At 43.5% G+C, this 22912-nt stretch overlaps 1 protein-coding gene across 3 annotated transcripts in view; it reads left to right on the top strand.

Moving 5' to 3' along the window:
- Positions 1–22912, top strand: part of zgc:171482 (zinc finger protein) — a 202335-nt gene that overhangs the window by 134172 nt on the left and 45251 nt on the right. Inside the window, exons 5-7 of one of the 3 annotated variants that reach the window (XR_008075243.1) lie at positions 8024–8299; positions 18909–19035; positions 22402–22681. Coding sequence is in view for 1 of the 3 variants with exons in the window: in XM_052474604.1 (XP_052330564.1) it covers positions 8024–8299 (276 nt within the window). In the remaining 2 variants the exon portion in view is untranslated. Of the gene's footprint in view, positions 1–8023; positions 8300–18908; positions 22682–22912 lie in introns of all 3 variants that reach the window. The other 2 variants (XR_008075236.1, XM_052474604.1) reach the window with 2 other exon arrangements.

Genomic DNA, 22912 nt, shown 5'->3' with positions numbered 1-22912 from the left:
CACTTAGTTTGAAGGTAGCCCTTGAAATTCTTCCACAGGTACACCTCAAATTGACTCAAATTATGTCAATTAGCCTATCAGAACCTTCTAAAGCAATGACATAATTTTCTGGAATTTAGATACAGTCAACTTAGTGTATGTAAACTTCTGACCCACTGGAATTGTGATAGAGTGAATTATAAGTGAAATAATCTCTGTAAACAATTGTTGGAAAAATTACTTGTGTCTTGCACAAAGTAGATGTCCTAACCTACTTGCCAAAACTACAGTTTGTTAACAAGAAATTTGTCGAGTGGTTGAAAAACAAGTTTTAATGACTCCAACCTAAGTGTATGTAAACTTCCGACTTCAACTGTATATATAAGTTTAAAAAATGGATGTAGCAACTATAGATTGCCGCTTTAAGTCTATCAACAGTGTATGAGTTTGAGCATGTGTCCATTAGGCCTACAGTATGGATTTTGTTTTTTTATCAGCATTAATTAGATTGAGCAATACAAGTCCTCTTTTTGTTCCATAGGCTGGGATTCGCACTATGCAGCTGTTTCAAGAACACATTTTTTCACTGGCTGTCCACTGGTTTCAAAAACAATGTTTGATAGGCAGCTTAAACTTCTTGAATTCAACCATTATTGTGTTCAAATACACATTTAGATGTGTGAACAGACAGCAGCCACAATTCACAAGGCTCAAATATCGAAATAAGAGAGCAGAAGTGTGATTCACATCAATGCGCTATGTAGATGTCAATAATAAGTGATATCGGTATCGCCGTAGACTACACCACTGCTGTCATCCTTACCTCCAAGTGTTTATTCATCTCTGGATGCCAACAGCAGTCGCACCATTGGAAGACATACCTTGGTCTGTAGCCTACAAAAGCCTGTTCCTGCTCTTTTCCCACGATCCATCAAACACATTTGGTGTGTCATCATAGTGGCCTCTGACTTGTGGTCAGACTCGCTCAGGTGGAACAAACTTAAATTTGCACGTTTTTTCAAAGATGATTTGAATGTTACTGAGAAAACAACTGTCACAAGATTATTATTTTTAAGTAATCATCTCGTTTTTCAAAAGAATCTGTAATCTGATTACAATTTTTTTGCTGGTAACGTAACGGATTACAGTGACCGTGTTTTGGTAATCCCTTACATGTAACGGATTTCATGTAATGCGTTACTCAACCAACCCTTCACCTAAGACATGGACAAGGCAATGATGTATCCTACAGAGCCATCAGATATATTATACCGATATACACTGAGTATACAAAACATTGAGAACACTTGCTCTTTCCATGACTGATAAAATCATTTATATGTTGAAAGATAATGATTAAATAATTCCACTCTGAAACCTTATAATTGTATGAAATTGATTAGAATCATAAAATTATAATCTGATGATGTGTGTAGGTTTAGTCAGAATTAGATGAAACAATGTATCTGTATAGTGGAAAAACACAGACTGTCTGAGCAAGGCTTAGTTTAGGATTTGAACATGTGTGTGCCTAAGAAAATACAGAAGAACAATTCAACTGTGTTTGAACCGACCTGGCTCGGCCTCTGAGAAACGTTTGATAGCACGGGGAGTACTTCTCAAGGTTTCCCTAATCATCGTGGGAATGGAACTGTCAGCTGGGTAGTGATACACAGTGGTGAGAACTATGGAGAAGGATAAAACTCACCTACTGTTTGTGTGCGCAGCTATAAAATGGGTATCTTTGAATAATGGACTTCAGAGCGCTCTCGTGAATAAACTGTACTATCGTTGACTAATTATTATTAAACCCATGGTCTTACAGATCTCTGGGATTGGTCAGAGCTATTGATTGTAAGTTATTATCATTGGGATTGAAAATTCTCGTGACAATGACATAGACTGGCCAGGTGAATACAAGTGAAGACTGTGATCCCTTACTGATGTCACCTGTTAAATCCACATCAATGAGTGTAGATGAAGGGGAGGAAACAGATTAAATAATAATTTTTAAGCCTTCAGACAATTGAGACATGGATTGTGTATGTGTGCCATTCATGTAAGTGCCTTTGAACGGGTTATGGTAGTAGGTGCCAGGCGCGCTGGTTTGTGTCAAGGACTTCAACGCTGCTGGGTTTTTCCTGTCCCAACAAATTGAGGCTGTCATGAGGGCAAAAGGAAGGTGGTGGAGGGTGCAACTCAATATTAGGAAGATATTCCTAATATTTGGTATACTCAGTGTATGACTGACAATGTCAAATATGTGATGAAGATGTGAAGTGGAAAATTAAAGGTATTTTCTGAGTAGCACTCTAAAGCACTCCTTCGGCAAATCCGACCACGACTCCATCTTGCTCCTAACGTCCTATAGGCATAAACTCAAACAGGATGTAACCATGACTAGAACCATTCAAGGCTGGTCTGACCAATCGGAATCTACGCTTCAAGATTGCTTTGCTCACGGACACTGTGAAATGTTCCGGACAGTCTCAGAGAATAACATCGATCCATACGCTGACTCAGTGAGTGAGTTTTTAAGGTAGTGCATTGACAATGTTGTACCCACTATAAAAACCTACCCTAAACAAAACCATGGATGGCTGGCGGCATTCGCACAAACTGAAAGTGTGAACCACCTAATTTAACCACGGAAAGAAGACTGGGCATATGGCTGAATATAAGCACTGTAGTTATTCCATCCGCAAGGCAATCAAACAAGCGAAATGTTGGTATTGGGAAAAAGTCGCAATTCAACAGCTCAGACACGAGATGAGATGTAAGTGGCAGGGCTTACAGGTAATTATGGACTACAAAAAGAAACCAGCCAAGTCATGGTCACCAATGTATTGCTTGCAGACAAACTGAACACCTTCTTTGTCCGCTTTGAGCATAATACAGTGCCACTGATGCAGCCCGCTAAGAAGGACTGCGGGCACGCCCTCTCTTTCTCCGTGACCAACGTGAGTAAAACATTTAAACGTGTTAACCCTCACGATGCTGCTGGCCCAGGCGGCATCCCTAGTCACATCCACAGAGCATGCGCAGACCAGCTGGCTGGTGTGTTTATGGACATATTCAATCTCTCCCTATCCCAGTCTGCTGTCCCCACATGCTTCAAGATGGCCACTATTGTTCCTGTACCCAAGAAGGCAAAGATAACTGAACTAAATTACTATCGCCCCATAGCACTCACTTCTGTCATCATGAAGTGCTTTGAGAGACTAGTCAAGGATCATATCGCTTCCACTTTACCTGCCACCCTAGACCCACTTCAGTTTGCACAACGCCCCAACATGTCCACAGACGATGCAATCACCATCAGACTGCACACGGCTCTATCCCATCTAGACAAGAGGAATACCTATGTAAGAATTCTGTTCATTGACTATAGCTCAGCATTCAACACCATAGTACCATCCAAGCTCATCATTAAGCTGGAGGCCCTGGGTCTCAACCCCGCCCTGTGCAATTGGGTCCTGGACTTTCTGACGGACCTCCCTGAGGTCGTGAAGGTAAGAAACAACATCTCCACTTCGCTGACCCGCAACACTGGGGCCCCACAAGGGCACATCCTCAGCCCCCTCCTGTACTCCCTGTTCACCCATGACTGCATGGCCATGCACGCCTCCAAATAAATCATCAAGTTTGCAGACGACACAACAATAGTGGGTTGATTACCAACAACGACGAGACGGCCTACAGGGAGGAGATGAGGGAACTCGGAGTGTGGTGTCAGGAAAACAACTCACTCAACGTTAACAAAACAAAGAAGATGATCGTGGACTTCAGGTAACAGCAGAGGGAATTACCCCCCCCCATCCACATCGAAGGGACAGTAGTGGAGAAGGTGGAAAGTTTTAAGTTCCTAGGTGTACACATCACAGACAAACTGAAATGGTACACCCACACAGACAGTGTGGTGAAGAAGGAGCAACATTGCCTCTTCAACCTCAGGAGGCTGAAGAAATTTGTATTGTCACCTAAAACCCTGACAAACTTTTACAGATTCACAATCGAGAGCATCCTGTCAGGCTGTATCAACGCCTGATACGGCAACTGCACCACCCAAAACCGCAAGGCTCTCCAGAGTATGGTGCGGTCTGCACAACACATCACCGGGGGCAAACTACCTGTGCACCAGGACCCTTACATCACCCGATGTCCCAGGAAGGCCAAAAAGATAATCAAGGACAACAACCACCCAAGCCACTTCCTGTTCACCCTGCTACCATCCAGAATGCGAGGTCAGTACAGGTGCATCAAAGCTGGGACCGAGAGACTGAAAAACAGCTTCTTTCTCAATGCCATCAGACTGCTAAACAGCAATAACTAACTCGGAGAGGCTGCTGCCTACATTTTTATTTATTTTTATTTCACCTTTATTTAACCAGGTAAGCTAGTTGAGAACAAGTTCTCATTTACAACTGCGACCTGGCCAAGATAAAGCAAAGCAGTGTGACACAAACAACAACACAGAGTTACACATCGAATAAACAAGCGTACAGTCAATAACACAATAGAAAAAAATAAAGTCTATATGCAGTGTGTGCAAATGGCGTGAGGAGGTAAGGCAATAAATAGGCCATAGTAGCGAAGTAATTACAATTTAGCAAATTAACACTGGAGTGATAGATGAGCAGACGATGAGCAATTTGAAATACTGGTGTGCAAAAGAGCAGAAAATTAAATCAAAACAATATGGGAATGAGGTAGGTAGATTGGGTGGGCTATTTACAGATGGACTATGTACAGCTGCAGCGATTGGTTAGCTGCTCAGATAGCTGATGTTTAAAGTTAGTGAGGGAAATGTAAGTCTCCAGCTTCAGCGATTTTTGCAATTCGTTCCAGTCATTGGCAGCAGAGAACTGGAAGGAAAGGCGGCCAAAGTAGGTGTTGGCTTTGGGGATGACCAGTGAGATATTCCTGCTGGAGCGCGTGCTACGGGTGGGTGTTGTTATCGTGACCTGTGAGCTGAGATAAGATTTACCTAGAATCAACTTATAGATGACCTGGAGCCAGTGGGTCTGGCGACGAATATGTAGCGAGGACCAGCCGACTAGAGCATACAGGTCGCAGTGGTGGGTGGTATAAGGTGCTTTGGTAACAAAACGGATGGCACTGTGATAGACTGCATCCAGTTTGCTGGGTAGAGTTTTGGAAGCTATTTTGTAACTGACTTCCCCGAAGTCAAGGATTGGTAGAATAGTCCGTTTTACGAGGATATATTTGGCGGCGTAAGTGAAGGAGGCTTTATTGCGAAATAGGAAGCCGATTGTTGATTACATTTTGGATTGGAGGTGTTTAATATGAGTCTGGAAGGGGAGTTTACAGTCTAGCCAGACACCTAGGTATTTGTAGTTGTCCACATATTCTAAGTTAGAACCGTACAGAGTAGTGATGCTAATCAGGCGGGCGGGTGCGGGCAGCGAACGGTTGAAAAGCATGCGTTTGGTTTTACTAGCGTTTAAGAGCAGTTGGAGGCCACAGAAGGAGTGTTGTATGGCATTATGGCAGTCATTAGAGAAACCACGGCTGTTGAGTCTGCCGATAAGAATACAGTGATTGACAGAGTCAAAAGCCTTGGCCAGGTCGATGAAGACGGCTGCACAGTGCTGTCTTTTATCGATGGCGGTTATGATATCATTTAGTACCTTGAGTGTGGCTGAGGTGCACCCGTGACCAGCTCGGAAACCGGATTGCACAACGAAGAAGATACGGTGGGATTCGAATCGATCTTTAGAATACTTTAGGTAGTTGTGTTAGGTAGTTGTTGGGGAATGGTTAGATTACTTGTTAGATATTACACTGTTGTAATAGAAGCACAAGCATTTTGTTGCACTCGCATTAACATTGCTAACCATGTATATGTGACCAATAACATTTGATTTGATTTGATTTGGATTTTACAATGCTCTCACTCACACACACACCTTTACATGCATACATGCACACACACCCTCATGCAAACATACACAGCTCACACTTTCAAATGCTTGCCGTCACACGCAAACACTCACACACACTCCCTTTTGTGTCTGCCGTCTGCGAGTCATGAGTGACCTGTTGTGTCGCTCCATGCCACACACACACACACACACATACACATACACAAACACACAGAGATTGACAAACACGCACACACACACAACACACTCACAACACACACCACAGTCTGTGACCCCGGGTCTCATCCTGTCGGCGCTTGGGCTATTAATGGCCTGTTTCCGTGGTTACGAGGCTGCAATTTTTCAACAGGGTCACCTAGAATACATCCACTTCTCTTTTTTATATTCACAGAATATGAGGGGGAAGAGAGAAATGTCTGATGAATGGTCACACACACAGAAGCATCCATATGACATGACATGTACACGCGCACATGCACACTTACACTACATGACCAAAAGTATGTGGACACCTGCTCGTTAAATATGTCATTCCAAAATCATGTGCCTTAATATGGAGGTTGTCCCCCCTTTGCTGCAATAACAGCCTCCACTCTTCAAATCAAATGTATTTATATAGCCCTTCGTACATCAACTGATATCTCAAAGTGCTGTACAGAAACCCAGCCTAAAACCCCAAACAGCAAGCAATGCAGGTGTAGAAGCACGGTGGCTAGGAAAAACTCCCTAGAAAGGCCAAAACCTAGGAAGAAACCTAGAGAGGAACCAGGCTATGTGGGGTGGCCAGTCCTCTTCTGGCTGTGCTGGGTGGAGATTATAACAGAACATGGCCAAGATGTTCAAATGTTCATAAATGACCAGCATGGTCGAATAATAATAAGACAGAACAGTTGAAACTGGAGCAGCAGCACGGCCAGGTGGACTGGGGACAGCAAGGAGTCATCATGTCAGGTAGTCCTGGGGCATGGTCCTAGGGCTCAGGTCCTCAGAGAAAGAGAAAGAAAGAGAGAAAGGGAGAATTAGAGAGAGCACATGTGGGGTGGCCAGTCCTCTTCTGGCTGTGCCGGGTGGAGATTATAACAGAACATGGCCAAGATGTTCAAATGTTCATCAATGACCAGCATGGTCGAATAATAATAAGGCAGAACAGTTGAAACTGGAGCAGCAGCACGACCAGGTGGACTGGGGACAGCAAGGAGTCATCATGTCAGGTAGTCCTGGGGCATGGTCCTAGGGCTCAGGTCCTCCGAGAGAGAGAAAGAAAGAGAGAAAGAGAGAATTAGAGAACGCACACTTAGATTCACACAGGACACCGAATAGGACAGGAGAAGTACTCCAGATATAACAAACTGACCCTAGCCCCCCGACACAAACTACTGCAGCATAAATATTGGAGGCTGAGACAGGAGGGGTCAGGAGACACTGTGGCCCCATCTGAGGACACCCCCGGACAGGGCCAAACAGGAAGGATATAACCCCACCCACTTTGCCAAAGCACAGCCCCCACACCACTAGAGGGATATCTTCAACCACCAACTTACCATCCTGAGACAAGGCTGAGTATAGCCCACAAAGATTTCCGCCATGGCACAACCCAAGGGGGGGCGCCAACCCAGACAAGATGACCACATCAGTGAATCAACCCTCTCAGGTGACGCACCCCTTCCAGGGACGGCATGAGAGAGCCCCAGTAAGCCAGTGACTCAGCCCCTATAATAGGGTTAGAGGCAGAGAATCCCAGTGGAAAGAGGGGAACCACTCTTCTGGGAAGGCTTTCTACTAGATGGTGGAACATTGCTGCAGGGACTTGCTTCCATCACAAGAGCATTAGTGAGGTCAGGCAATGGTGTTGGGCGATTAGTACTGGCTCATTTCCGATGGACTCATTACAACAATTAGAATTGATTGATGTTTGTAGTCTATTATTTATTTGAGATGATTTTAATGTGCTCTTCCTCTCCCCCTCTCCTCCCACCTCCTGTTCCTCCTTCCCTTATATTTATATTGTTGTCTCTTCTCCTCTCCTTCCTGCCCCTCTTATCCCACCCTTATCCCCACCCTTCATTATCCTATCTCCCACACTACCCCCTTTTCCGTGCTCCCTTCTATCTCCTTTCCCTTTTCCCTCACTCCCACAGACTCATCCCCTTCTACCCCCCAGCCCAGTGACTCCACCCCTCCCCATGCCTCACCTGCCCTACCATGGCCCTCCTCTCTAGCACCCCCGGTGGCGGTGGTGGGTAGTGGTGGTGGGAGTGGTGAGACAGGGAAGTACTGCTGTCTGTGTGGAGCCTGGTTCAACAATCCTCTGATGGCCCAGCAACACTACGAGGGGAAAAAACATCGCAGGAATGCAGCCAGAGTGCGACTACTGGAGCAGCTAGCTGGCAGTCTGGACGCTACTGAAACTACAGGTGAGGAGACAAAGGTTAGAGGTCAGGGGTTAAGGGTTAAGGGTTAAGGGTTAAAATTAGGCTTAGTAGCACTGCGAGGGAAAGAAACACTACAGGAACACAGCATGGTATAACTGGAGAAACTGGCAAGACATTTAGACGTGGTGGTAGGATCCATATGTATAATTTTAGATTATATTACTTTATAATAATAAACATTGCACTTGTTTTTTAAAAGCTTTATAAAGAATTCATAGAGATTTGACTTTTCCATCACACTCAACTGAACTAGAATACATAAAATAGCAGATCAATAGATATATTTAATCACAGAGCAAACAAGTGCTGTTCATTATGCATGACACACACATTACATAACTTGACATTATTTATTCTGTTGGCAGCCTGGCCTGTTATGAGCAGTTTCCATAGTAAACTGAGTGCACTCACTCACACACACACACACACACACACACACACACACACACACACACACACACACACACACACACACACACACACACACACACACACACACACACACACACACACACACACACACACACACAGAGAGACATACAAAGGCACACACACAGATTGTGAGTGAGGGGGATAGCTGTCCCGGTTAAGTACCCTGTGTGCACCTGATGCTACTCAATAAAGACTAATATGATAATAATCATCAGATATGAGTGAGTGGGTGCTACAATATGGCCCAGTTTACACTGTATTATCTAACGCACTGTATTATATCATAGTGATGTAGCGATTGAGGCAGGATCAGCAAGAGTGGGACTTGAACCAGATACCCTCTAGTTAACGGAACAAAGTGCCTGAACAAGACTGTGATAGCCTGCGGAGGTTAGACCTATAGGCATTATAAATGGGGAATAGGAGATATTGAACATTTGAAATAGAGAGAAGTCGGATGAGCAAATGGTATACAGTGAGACAGCGAGAGAGGGAATTTAGGCCCACGTTAGGGTCTGAATGTTCTTATTTTTCCATTCCCTTTCCTCAACTTCTATCCCGTTCTCAGTCCCCCTTTTCTTCTTTTTGAAACATATACTTTACTCTACCTCCCTCCCATCTCTCTCTTTCACTGTCCTCTATGTGTGTGCATGTGTATGCGTGTCGGTGGGTGTGTGCTTGGGTGTGTGTGTGTGTGGGTGCATGTATCCCTAAGGACTACTACCAGGGTACTAATGTTGTCATGCCTCATTCATCATCTTCATTAGCTTCCCATGCATTGAAGCTGACACACACACACACACACTGTGATCTGATTTGATCGCTCCACCTACACACTGTACAATATGACCCTAAGCGATCTACTATACTAGTGTAGGTGGGAGTTAAACAGCATGTTTCTCTTAATCACTACATCAATTATTAAATATAATTTATATTATATAGAATTACAAATGACTCAGTGCCCAAGTCAAACCACCTAAAAAGGAAACACACCCCTCTTTCCACATTTTGTTTTGTCACTGGCCTACACCCAATCTACACATAATACCCCATAATGTAGAAGTGGAAATATATTTTTAACATGTTTTGTGTTCAACCCCTTTGTTATGGCAAGCCTAAATATAAAGTCTATTGACACCGGTGAGTCAATCTAAGTAACATAATAAAATAAAATCAAAATCCGTCAGTTTTAGCTAGATATCTTTTTTTTGCATGAGCTGCGTATCAATCCACCACATCCGCCTATGGCCCCCTTCCGCATCTTCGGTGGAAAGTGGCAGAGCTACAGCACTGTTTGTCAGACCATTTTCCCTCTTCGCAATGCAGAAAGACTGCATTTAATCAGTGGACACCACTCGTTTTTATTACAACACACTTGTCATAATTGTTTTCTTTACTAAGGTAGAGGTTTATTATTAGTAGTATTGCTAAAGGTACTGCATATGTGTAAACATGCATTTTTTAGCGAGAGATAGCACTTGTATAGCCTAAGAAAGTACCAGCAATGTGCAGAAAGTAGATTTGAATGGATTTTATTGAAGGGAAACAATAACAGTCTTGAACCTTTTTGGCAACATAGTGATATATTCGTATACACTGTACAATGAGGTATTCAACTACAAAATACTAGTCTTCTCCTGCTTTTTGAACCATTTCCCCCACCCACAAGGTGTATAAACAACAACAATAAATAAGAATAAAATAAGATAACAGATACAAAACAAAAACGTGAAGAACATGAATCAATCAACTGTAATTAGCACATGTAGGACAGTATGCAAGTGTGTGTGTATGGACTTTGCAGATGTATTTCTCACATGTGCAGCACATTGTATTTGTTTTACAGTCCTTCTTTGGAGGGCAGCTCAGGTGGATCAGGACAAGATTCAGCCCCCTAAACAGCTTTCACAAGCGCTGCAGAGGCTGCTGTGCGAGGGAGGTGCTCCCTTCTTTGAATGTGTGGGGTTACAAGTGCCCATCCCAGCTGCTCCAGGAACACCCTCCTCTTGTTCCACTAATCAGGCATCCAGGTAGGGTAGATTTTGTTTCAGGGCATCCTGGAAAGATATTGATCTCATCATGTCAGTAGAGGATACCTGGTTGGTCTTTAAAAGTGCTTTCCCCCACATCTTAAATAAGCATGTCCCTTTCAAAAAATGTAGAACTAAGAACAGATACAGCCCTTGGTTTACTCCAGACTTGACTGCCCTTGACCAGCACATAAACACCCTGTTGCGTACTGCACTAGCTTCGAATAGTCCCCGTGATATGCAACTTTTCAGAGAAGTCAGGAATCAATACACACAGTCAGTTAGAAAAGCAAAGGCTAGCTTTTTGAAACAAAAATGTGCATCCTGCAGCACGAATTCCAAAATGTTTTGGGACACTGTAAAGTCCATGGAGAATATGAGTACCTCCTCCCAGCTGCCCACTACACTGAGACTAGGAAAAAATGTCACGACTGAAAAAACCACAATAATTTAGAATTTCAAAAAGCATTACTCTACGGCCATGATTTCCACCTGGCTACCACAACCCCGGCCAACAGCTCTGCACCCCCCACAGAAAGTACCCCCCCGCTTCTCCTTCACCCAAGTCCAGACAGCTGATGATCTAGAAGAGCTGCATAATCTGGATCCCCACAAATCAGCTGGGCTAGACAATCTGGACCCTCACTTCCTAAATGTATCCACCGCCATTTTTGCAACCCCTATTACTAGTCTGTTCAACCTCTCTTTCGTATCATCTGAGATTCCTAAAGATTGGAAAGCGGCCGCGGTCATCCCCCTCTTCAAAAGGGGGAGACAATCTAGACCCAAACTGTTACAGACCTGTATCTATCCTGCCCTGCCTTTCTAAAGTCTTGGAAAGTCAAGTGAACAAACAGAAACTAGAATATGCATATGATTACGATGATAATCAGATTATGATAGAAAACACTCTAAAGTTTCCAAAACTGTAAAAATATTGTCTGTGAGTATAACAGAACTGATATTGCAGGCGAAAGCCTAAGGAAAATCCAATCAGGAAGTGTCTCTTATTTTGAAACCTCTCTGTTCCAATGCATGCCTATCCTCCATTTAAAGGGATATCAACCAGATTCCTTTTTCTATAGCTTCCCTAAGGTGTCAACAGTCTTTAGACATAGTTTCAGGCTTTTATTTTGAAAAAATGAGCGTGACGGATCACATTGCGTAAGTGGATAGGTGGGGGCTCTCATAGTGAGTTTTGCGCAACTGAGTAAAGCGGCCATTGTTTCTCCCGCTGTTATTGAAAAAGCTACACACTCGGTTGATATATTATCGAATATATATTTTAAAAACAACTTGAGGATTTATTATAAAAAACGTTTGACATGTTTCTGTGGACATTATGGATATTATTTGGAATATACGTCTGCGTTGTCGTGACTGCTCTTTCCTGTGGATTTCTGAACATAACGCGACAAACAAACGTCGGTATTTTGGGTATAAAAATAATCTTTATGGAACAAAAGGAACATTTGTTGTGTAACTGGGAGTCTCGTGAGTGAAAACATCCGAAGATCATCAACATTTTTTTATTTCTTTTCTGATTTTCGTGGGTAATTTTGTATACATTTATTTAAATTTGCATCGGGCCGCTTCTGGTGAGTTTCTGTTAAGATGTCGGCTGAATTTTGGTAGACGGAAACGGCCTGATGTATTTGGGCCGATTCTGGGCAGTCATTCATTTTGATTCAGGGCCGAGTCCGATACCCGATTCCGGGCTGATTCAATCAGGTCTGGCCCCATGGAAGAGGGCCGCTTCTGTGCCGATTCCTCATTGCTAGCTGAGTGCAGTCATTATTCTTAGCAATGATTTAGTATTAGCTTGGTTGCCACTGTTTGTTCGCCTATTCAAATTGAACGTCAGTTCATGAAAATAAATAGCTAGCCATCTACTTAACCCTGTTGCTCAAAGCTAACATTATAAGCAGCCAACTGGTTTCATCTGGCTAGTGAGGCTCGACCGGCCCAGGTTATGTGTTGTGAAGCTAGCCACAATAAGGATTAGGCACAATCGTGGAATTTGCGGTTTGCCTTCAAAATAAAAGTCAAATCAAATGTATTTGTCACATACACATGGTTAGCAGGTGTTAATGCAAGTGTAGCGAAATGCTTGTGCTTCTAGTTCCGACCATGCAGTAATATCTAACAAGTAATATAACCTAACAATTTCATAACAACTACCTTATACACACAAGTGTAAAGGAATGAATATGAATATGTACATAAAAATACATAAATGATTGATGGCCGAATGGCATAGGCAAGATACAGTAGATGATATAGAGTACAGTATATACATATGAGATGAGTAATGTAGGGTAAGTAAACATTATATAATATAAAGATAAATTATATAATGATAAATTGATTACAACAATTTTTCCATTAAGCATTTCTCTGGTAAGAAGAAGGGCGGGAGTGTATGACTTATGATTAACGAGACTTGGTGTGATCATAACAACATACCTCTTTGAACGTGATGCAGAAGGTTACAATTGTTGGAATAATCCCATATTTCGACTAGATAATGTTAAACAAGGTTGGAATGTGAAGCAATGAAATGGGGTCTACTCAGTGACACCCACTGAACACAACTGTGAAGAGTTTACGCAAATATTAACGTTGTAGCTCTTATCGTGGGACTGTGAAATCACCTCCCCAGTCAGCCTATTGTGTGTATTGACATTCATATTGCGCTGTACAGCTTTACCTAAGGATTGGGGGTCAGTGAAATGGGGTATCAGTTTACTTAATACCCAATATATTTTTTCCCAACGGCCTCCTCAGAGTTATCAGACTCCAAAACATCCACACTGTATTGTTTTTCCTCAGGAATAGTGTTCAATACACATAAACAATAAATGTGGCTCAATTCACAGTTGTTTCAGAGTCCGGCAATAAGAGCTATGACGCCATTGTTTTCTGGGTGTCACTGAGTAGACTCATACCTATAGATTGTGGATCAATGACATGGGGTAAGGCTGTACAGTGAAATATGTATGCCCCCAATGCAATTCTAAAGTATATTACATGCAGTGTGATTTCAACAGATTTTTGTCAAATTAACTAATTATTGTGTTTTGTTGATTTTATATAACAACATTCCAACCTCGTTTAGCATGATCTATTCAATTATGGCATAATTCTACTATTTGTATTCTTTGCATCATGTCAATGACATACTTTTATTTTGACGGCTAACCGCAAAGTCCACTATGTGACTAATCCTTATTGTGGCTAGCTTCACATAGATGGGTCTGACCACCATTAATAAAATAAGAACTGTCTCATAAATTAGGGTTATTTCTAAATGATGACACCTAGCTATATAGTTAGCTCGCTAACTATAGCTACTGAAACAGATTATGTCGTTTTGCTGTGTTTTTGGGGAAAAACAGTGTTTGCATCTATGAGCTAGCTAGCTTTTTTTTAAGACCAGCACTGTAGGTGCGCTAGACAACTTTACCAGCATCACAGCATGCGTATCGATGAATCGTTGTGACATATGAAATACGAGTAATAGTGTAGTCAATATGTAATAACTACTTTTTATTAAATTATGAATGCGTTAAATTATTATGTGACTTGCAGTCATATTCAGGTCCTGATTGGTCAACAAGCTTATTTTACACGTCAAATAGTGTTATTTGACACGCAAAGAACCAAACTGCGTTCCATAGTATGAGAAATCCTAGTTGAGAATGAAACGACTGAACAAATGAACGAAACAGCACAGCAAGTAAGTGAAAGAAATACTGTAGCTTTTGATTATGTTTTACTGGGAATGGGTACATACGTAAATGCCAACAAAATAACATTTTGGTCAGTATGGTGTGTGTGTAATCTTTATTAACTAGACAAGAAAGTTAAGAACACATTTTTATTTCCAGTGACAGCCTACCCCGGCAAAACCCGGAAGACGCTGGGCCAATTGTGCGCCCCCCTATGGGACTCCCAATCACGGCCGGAAGTGATACAGCCTGGATTCAAAACAGGGACTGTAGTGACCACTGCGTCCATGTGTGTGTGTTAACTATTTAACTGAATTAGAATGCTTAAAAGGCCACAACAATTTTAAATATCGTAATCGGTATTGTTTGTTTTTTTGTCAAGGAAAATATTGGGTACCGGTATCGGCCCAAAATGTTGTATCGGTGCATCTCTAGTTTGAATACTTTCTGAAGGCACTTTGTGATTCAACTAAGGGGAAATTAAGTTCAAACTTAGGTGCACAGGCACGCACCCGTATGCACACCACACACATACAAACACACACACTCCTCTTACATGCTCTCCTCTCCCACTCTACAAATTATTTCTAAATTACTTTGTTTCTTTATGGTATATGCAACAGGACACATTTTTTAATACAGCTTTTCTATTGTTTCATAATTCATTCAATTTAATACTGGCATTCTCACCTGGTTTAACTCTGTCAGTGAATAGTATATTTATTCATGGACCAGATAAATGCAGTATGGGTTATATAGTTACCAATGAGTCTGGGGACTGAGGTTAGAGCTGAAGAGAAGAGGATATAACAGAATATATTATTATATTACTTTCTCACGCATGAGCGCCCACACACACACACACTCACCCTTACACACACACGCATACACATCCATAAACACACACACACTCACCCTTACACACACACACTCATATCCACAAACACATACTGTATGTTCATAAAACTCACAACAAGCTCTCACAGTCTCACAGCAGAATTAGACATTTATTTAAGATGCTCCAAACATCAAATTTCTGTGTGCTTTTGACACCCTTGGTTGACTCCTTCTGCTCAGTATTGTTCGGTTTCTCCAAATGTCAAATTTGAAAGATTAAGGGTTAAGATTTTGGATAAGGTTAAACCATTAAGCTTAGGCAATCATTTTACTAACAATTTTTACTAACGACATACCACAGTTTCTATGTATGCGGATGACTCAACGCTATACACATCAGCTAACACAGCGACTGAAATGACTCCAACACTCAACAAAAAGCTGCAGTTACATTCAGAGTGGATGGCAATGAATAAGTTAGCCCTAAATATTTCTAAAACTAAAAGCATTGTATTTGGAACAAAACACTCACTAAATCTTGTAATAAATAATGTGTAAATTGAGCAAATTGAGATGACTAAACTGCTTGGAGTAACACTAGATTGTAAACTGTCATGGTAAAAACATATTGATGCAGTACTGTAGAGGCTAAGATGGGGAGAAGTCTGTCCATAATAAAGCGCTGCTCTGCCTTCTTAACAGCACTATCAACAAGGCAGGTCCTACAGGCCCTAGTTTTGTCACACCTTGACTACTGATCAGTCGTGTGGTCAGGTGCCACAAGAAAAGGACTTAGGAAAATTGCAATTGGCTCAGAACAGGGCAGTACGGCTGGCTTTTGGATGTACATAGAGAGCTAATATGAATAATATGCATGTCAATCTCTCCTGGCTCAAAGTGGAGGAGAGATTGACTTCATCACTACTTATTTATGAGAGGTATCGATTGACATGTTGAATGCACCGAGCTGTCTGTCTAAACTATGCATACCCCACAAGACGTACCACAAGAGGTTTCTTCACAGTCCCCAAGTCCAGAACAGACTATGAGATGCACAAAGTACTCCATAGAGCCATGACTACATGACTATATTCCACATCAAGTAACTGACGCAAGCAGTAAAATTTGATTTAAAAAACACCTTATGGAACAGCAGGTACTGTGAAGCAACACAAACATTGGCACAGACACATGCATCCACACAGACAGCATGGTGAAGAAGGTGCTACAGCACCTCTTCAACCTCAGGAAGCTGAAGAAGAATTTGGCTTGGGCCCTAAGATCCTCATGAACTTCTACAGCTGCACCATTGAGAGCATCCTGTCGACAATATCACCGTCTGGTATGGCACACACACACACACACACACACACACACACACACACACACACACACACACACACACACACACACACACACACACATAAACTGCCTTAATTGTTCTCGACCCCAGGACCCCAGGAAGAGTAGCTAATGGCGATCCATAATAAATACAAAATACAAAAAAATCGGAATGTTTAAGTAAGGGTTAAGGCATGGCAAAGGGATCGAACATACGGAGTCCACATCCACATCGAACATCCACCACCCCCATCCACAACACGCTAGCAATACCCAAGCCTACTTCATGTTTATGGCACTCAATAGTTGCCCCTTGTGACCAGTTTTGAAGGCATTTACCGACTTCCTCGGGACATGGATAGACGTCCAATTTCGAAGTCACTCTTGAGCGATCTGCCTGAAAACAGATCGCATGCATACGTACACACATAATCTCATACATCTGTATACACATTGCTCTATCCTGAGTGATCCTCTGCAGATTCACCACTCCTGAGTTTAATTAGGTTAAATGATAACATAAACACACACACATTCACCAGCACACACACTCTGGCACACATTCTCTGTGTGTAATTATCATGTATTAGAACATGCTGTGGCCTCCCGGATAATGACATTATTCACTACGCACCACGGAGTCACAGTGTGTGTGTGTGTTTATTTACGAAGCAGCATTCGGTCAGCCCGGGCCCGTTGTGTCGGAAACATTAATCAAAACGTTATATTAATGGAAACAAGTATGCAGCATTCACATCATTCACACACATCCACACACACATTTACAGTACCAGTCAAAAGTTTAGACACACCTACTCATTCCAGGGTTTTTCTTTATTTTTACTACATCAAAACTATGAAATAACACATATGGAATCATGTAGCGACCCAAAAATTGTTAAACAAATCAAAAGATATTTTATATTTGAGATTCTTCAAAGTAGCCAGCATTTGTCTTGATGACAGCTTTGCACACTCTTGTCATTCTCTCAACCAGCTTCACCTGGAATGCTTTTCCAACATTCTTGAAGGAATTCCCAGATATGCTGAGCACTTGTTGGATGCTTTTCCTTCACTCTGCCGTCCATCTCATCCCAAACCATCTCAATTGGGTTGAGGTCGGGTGAGGCCAGGTCATCTGATGCAGCATTCCATCACTCTGCTTCTTGGTCAAATAGCCCTTACACAGGGAAATCTTCATGGCTACAGCATATAATGACATTCTAGACAATTCTGTGCTTCCAACTTTGTGGCAACAGTTTGGAGAAGGCCCTTTCCTGACAATGCACCCGTGCACAAAGTGAGGTCCATAAAGAAATGGTTTGTCGAGATCACTGTGAAAGAACTTGACTGGCCAGCACAGAACCCTGACCTCAACCCCATCGAACACCTTTGGGACGAATTGGAATGCTGACTGAGAGCCAGGCCTAATTACCCAACATCAGTTCTCGACCTCATTATTACTCTTGTGTTTGAATGGAAGCAAGTCCCTGCAGCAATGTTCCAACATCGAGTGGAAAGCCTTTCCAGAAGAGTGGAGGCTGTTATAGCAGCAAATGGGGGACCAACTCTATATTAATGCCCATGATTTTGGAATGAGATGTTTGAATAGCAGGTGTTCACATACTTTTGTTCATGTAGTGCATATACACACACACACATTTCCCCTCTAAATAAATGACAAAACAATTATTACAGTTTTTGCCAATTGCTTACACACTGAAAGTGAATGCTTAGACAAAAGCATCAAAACCTTAACTTTTGTAACCATGCCTTAAACAAAGGCACCAAAAGCACAAACACATTTTCTGCTTTGCACTTTATTTCCAATTCTGCAACACACATTGCACTTTGTTTGCACTTTTTTTGCAATTTTGCAACACACTTGCAAAACACTACACACTGTTTCTTACATTAGACACTTTGTTCAAGAATGAAATCTCTTGCAATCATTGGGAAAACACTGCTATTCAAAATGCAAAACATGCCTGAAATTGGCAACACCCACACCCATACATGAAAACACTTACATACAGTAATTGAACACCAATTAGTCTGAGCCTCAGCACTACAGATAGACCTCAGGTACGCTCACTTTGCAAACATGGAGGCAGTGAGAGCGAGAGGAAGAGGAAGAGAGAGGGGAGTAGGAGGAGGACTAGGACAAGAACAAAGAAAGGAACTAGGCAGACTGAGACATATTTCTGATGACTTTAGGGTCACTTTGGTGGGATCATGTCATAAATCATGGCCTGACGATGAGGGAGGCTGGGCAGAGAGTCCAACCCAACCTGTGTTGCTACACGGTAGCATCCATAATACGGACATTTAGACTGCAGAACAGGTATGTCTTCAACTTTCTACACAAGACTGTACCTATGTAATTGTTGCACATCATTCTGCATCACAGTACAATACAATGTAATCCTACAATATTAGGTCTATGCTCCTCAGTGAACAAAAAAAATAGGTATATTGCTGTGAAGTACATGTAATACAGTTTTGATGTTATTGTGTACAGTATGACAGTACAGTACAGTGGCTTGCGAAAGTATTCAACCCCCTTGGCATTTTTTCTATTTTGTTGCCTTACAACCTGGAAATAAAATTGAGTTTTGGGGGGTTTGTATCATTTGATTTACACAACATGCCTACCACTTTGAAGATGCAAAATATTTTTGGGGTGTGAAACAAACAAGAAATAAGACAAAAAACTGAAAACTTGAGAATGCATAACTATTCACCCCCCCTCCCCTAAAGTCAATACTTTGAAGAGTCACCTTTTGCAGCAATTACAGCTGCAAGTCTCTTGGGGTATGTCTCTATAATCTTGGCACATCTAGCCACTGGGATTTTTGCCCATTCTTCAAGCCAAACCTGCTCCAGCTCCTTCAAGTTGGATGGTGTACAGCTATCTTTGAGTCTTACCACAGCTTCTCAATTGGATTGAGGTCTGGGCTTTGACTAGGCCATTCCAAGACATTTAAATGTTTCCATTTAAACCATTCGAGTGTTGCTTTAGCATTATGCTTACAAAACAATAAACGTGAACAAAACCGAAAACAGTACCGTGTGGTGAACAAACACAAACACAGACACGGAAACAATCACCCACAAAACAACAGTGAAACCCAGGCTACCTAAGTATGATTCTCAATCAGAGACAACTAACGACACCGGACACAGAAAACCAACCTAGAAACAGAAAACATAGAATGCCCCCCCAACTCACGTCCTGACCAGCTAAAACAGACAAATAACACAAGAACTAGGGTCAGAACGTGACAGTACCCCCCACCCCCCCAAGGTGCGGACTCTGGCCGCAAAACCTGAACCGATAGGGGAGGGTCTGGGTGGGCATCTGTCCACGGTGGCGGCTCCTGCCCTGGACGTGGACCCCACTCCACCATAGTCTTAGTCCGCCTCTGTGGCCTCCTAGGAACGGCGACCCTTGCCACCGACCCTGACCTGAGAATCCTAATAAATAGGCCCACAGGACTGAGGGACACTTCCGGACATAACAAACTCCTCCGGACTGAGGGATAGCTCAGGACTGAGAGGTAGCTCAGGACTGAGAGGTAGCTCAGGCTGGTTGACGGCTCTGCAAGCTTCTGGCTGACTGACGGCTCTGGCAGCTCCTGGCTGACTGACGGCTCTGCCAGCTCCTGGCTGGTTGACAGTTCTGGCAGCTCCTGGCTGGTCGACGACTCTGGCAGCTCCTGGCTGGTTGACGGCTCTGGCAGCTACTGGCTGACTGGCGACTCTGGCAGCTACTAGCTGACTGGCGACTCTGGCAGCTCCTGGCTGACTGGCGGCTCCTGGCTGACTGGCGGCTCCAAGCTGACTGGCGGCTCTGGCGGCTCATGACAGACTGGCGGCTCATGACAGACTGGCGGCTCATGACAGACGGGAGACTCTAGCAGCTCTGGACAGACGGGAGACTCTAGCAGCTCTGCACAGGTGGGAGACTCTAGCAGCTCTGGACAGGCGGGAGATTCTAGCAGCTCTGGACAGGCGGGAGACTCTAGCAGCTCTGGACAGGCGGGAGGCTCTAGCAGCTCTGGACAGGCGGGAGACTCTAGCAGCTCTGGACAGGCGGGAGACTCTAGCAGCGCTGGACAGATGGGAGACTCTAGCAGCTCTGGACAGGCGGGAGACCCTGTAGGGAGGAGACAGAGAGACAGCCTGGTGCGTGGGGCTGCCACAGGACCCACCAGGCTGGGGAGAACTCCAGGAGACTTGGTGTTAGGAGTATGCACCTGAAGGACCGGGCTGTGGGGGAGCACTGGAGCTCTGGTGTGCAGCCTTGGCACCACTCCCCCAGGCTGGATAACTACTCTAGCCCGGACCCTCCAGAGTGCAGGCACAGGTTGAACCGGGCTGTGGGTAAGCACGGGAGATCTAGTGCCTACTACGCGCACCTCTCTCTTAGGCTCCACTCCCACATTTGCCCGGCACGAGTGGAGCTACACCCTCCCAGCACCCCGGAGACACAGCACGCAGAGCCGGCGCAGGATACTCTGGAACGAAACAGAGTACCGGCGACCAGACACGCTGAGCAGGCACCATACGCCCTGGCTGGATGCCCACACTCGCATGACACTTTCGGGCGGATGCCCTATATTGCACCGGGCTATGGGCACGTACTGGCGACACCGTGTGCTTAACACACGGTGCCTGACAAGTAACGCGCTGTTTATAATAAGCACGAGGACGGAGCTCAGTTCTGCTACCTGGCTTAGCCACACTCCTTGTGTGCCTACCCCCCAAAAAAATATTGGGGGCTGCCTCTCGTACCCGTCGCCCTGCCGTGCTGCCTCCTCATATCGCCGCCGCTCAGCTTTCGCTGCATCCAGCTCTGCTTTGGAGCGGCGATATTCCCCAGCCTGTGCCCAGGGTCCTTCTCTATTCAAAATCTCCTTCAATGTCAAGGAGTCTTGTGATGCTGGCCGCTGCTGCTGCTGCTGCCGCTGTCTGTTACCACGCCGCTTGGTCCTTGGTTGGTGGGTGATTCTGTAAGGGTTTTCCTCCTCCTCATCTGAAGAGGAGGTGTAAGCAAGGATCTGACCAAGATGTGGAGTGGTAAGTGTCCATGGTTGTTTTTTTTATAATAGATTTAATGGTTTAATAGATTTAATGGTGCTCTGTGGGATGTTCAAAGTTTCAGATATGTTTTTATAGCCCAACCCTGGTCTTTACTTCTCCACAACTTTGTCCCTGACCTGTTTGGAGAGCTCCTTGGTCTTCATGGTGTCGCTTGCTTGGTGGTGCCACATACTTAGTGGTGTTGCAGACTCTGGGGCCTTTCAGAACAGGTATATATATTGAGATCATGTGGCAGGTCCTGTGACACTTAGATTGCACACAGGTGGACTTTGTTTAACTAATTATGTGAGTTCTGAAGGTAATTGGTTGCACCAGATCTTATTTAGGGGCTTCATAGCAAAGGGGGTGAACACATATACACGCACCACTTTACAGTTGTTTATTTTTTAGAATTGTTTGAAAAAGTTATTTTTCCCATTTCACTTCACCAATTTAAACTATTTTGTGTATGTCCATTACATGAAATCCAAATAAAAATCCATTTAAATTACAGGTTGTAATGCAACAAAATAGGAAAAATGCCAAGGGGGATGAATACTTTTGCAAGGCACTGTATATAAAAAAGAACCTAGGCAATGACATCATATTCTTGCATTTTCTACAGAACTGCCAGATGACCTGAGGGTGGAAGGCAACATCTGTTCACCCATGAACAGGAACTGGCCATTGTCAATCTAGTGTTGGCAAACAACACCATCCGCCTACATCAAGTACGAGAGCAAATCATCGCAGATTACACAACATTCAATAATATCAACTGTGTCAGTATGTCGACACTCTGCCGCATCTTGCATCAATACCAACTTACGATGAAGCAGCTGTAAAGCGTTCCATTTGAGAGGAACAGCGTTAGAGTCAAAGACCTTCGCTATGACTATGTGCAAGTAAGTGTCACTGTATTATACTGTAACACAATAGTGGCAATAGATTGTGTCATTTTGGCACTGCATAGATACATTCAGACAAAGCAGTATATGACCTAGGCAGGTGCCCCCATTCTGGGGTTGGGGGGAGGTGGTTGTCTGTGGGGGCACCTGCCTTACCTGTAGCTTGTAGTTTTGACTGGATGTGTCTGACCCAACCCACCCCCCATCCTTGTGTGAAAATGTAGACAT

The sequence above is a fragment of the Oncorhynchus keta genome, chromosome 2 (assembly GCF_023373465.1).
Source record: "Oncorhynchus keta strain PuntledgeMale-10-30-2019 chromosome 2, Oket_V2, whole genome shotgun sequence".
Classification (NCBI taxonomy): domain Eukaryota; kingdom Metazoa; phylum Chordata; class Actinopteri; order Salmoniformes; family Salmonidae; genus Oncorhynchus; species Oncorhynchus keta.
Note: the sequence above shows the minus strand (reverse complement) of the source record. Positions and strands in the feature narration are given on the sequence as shown.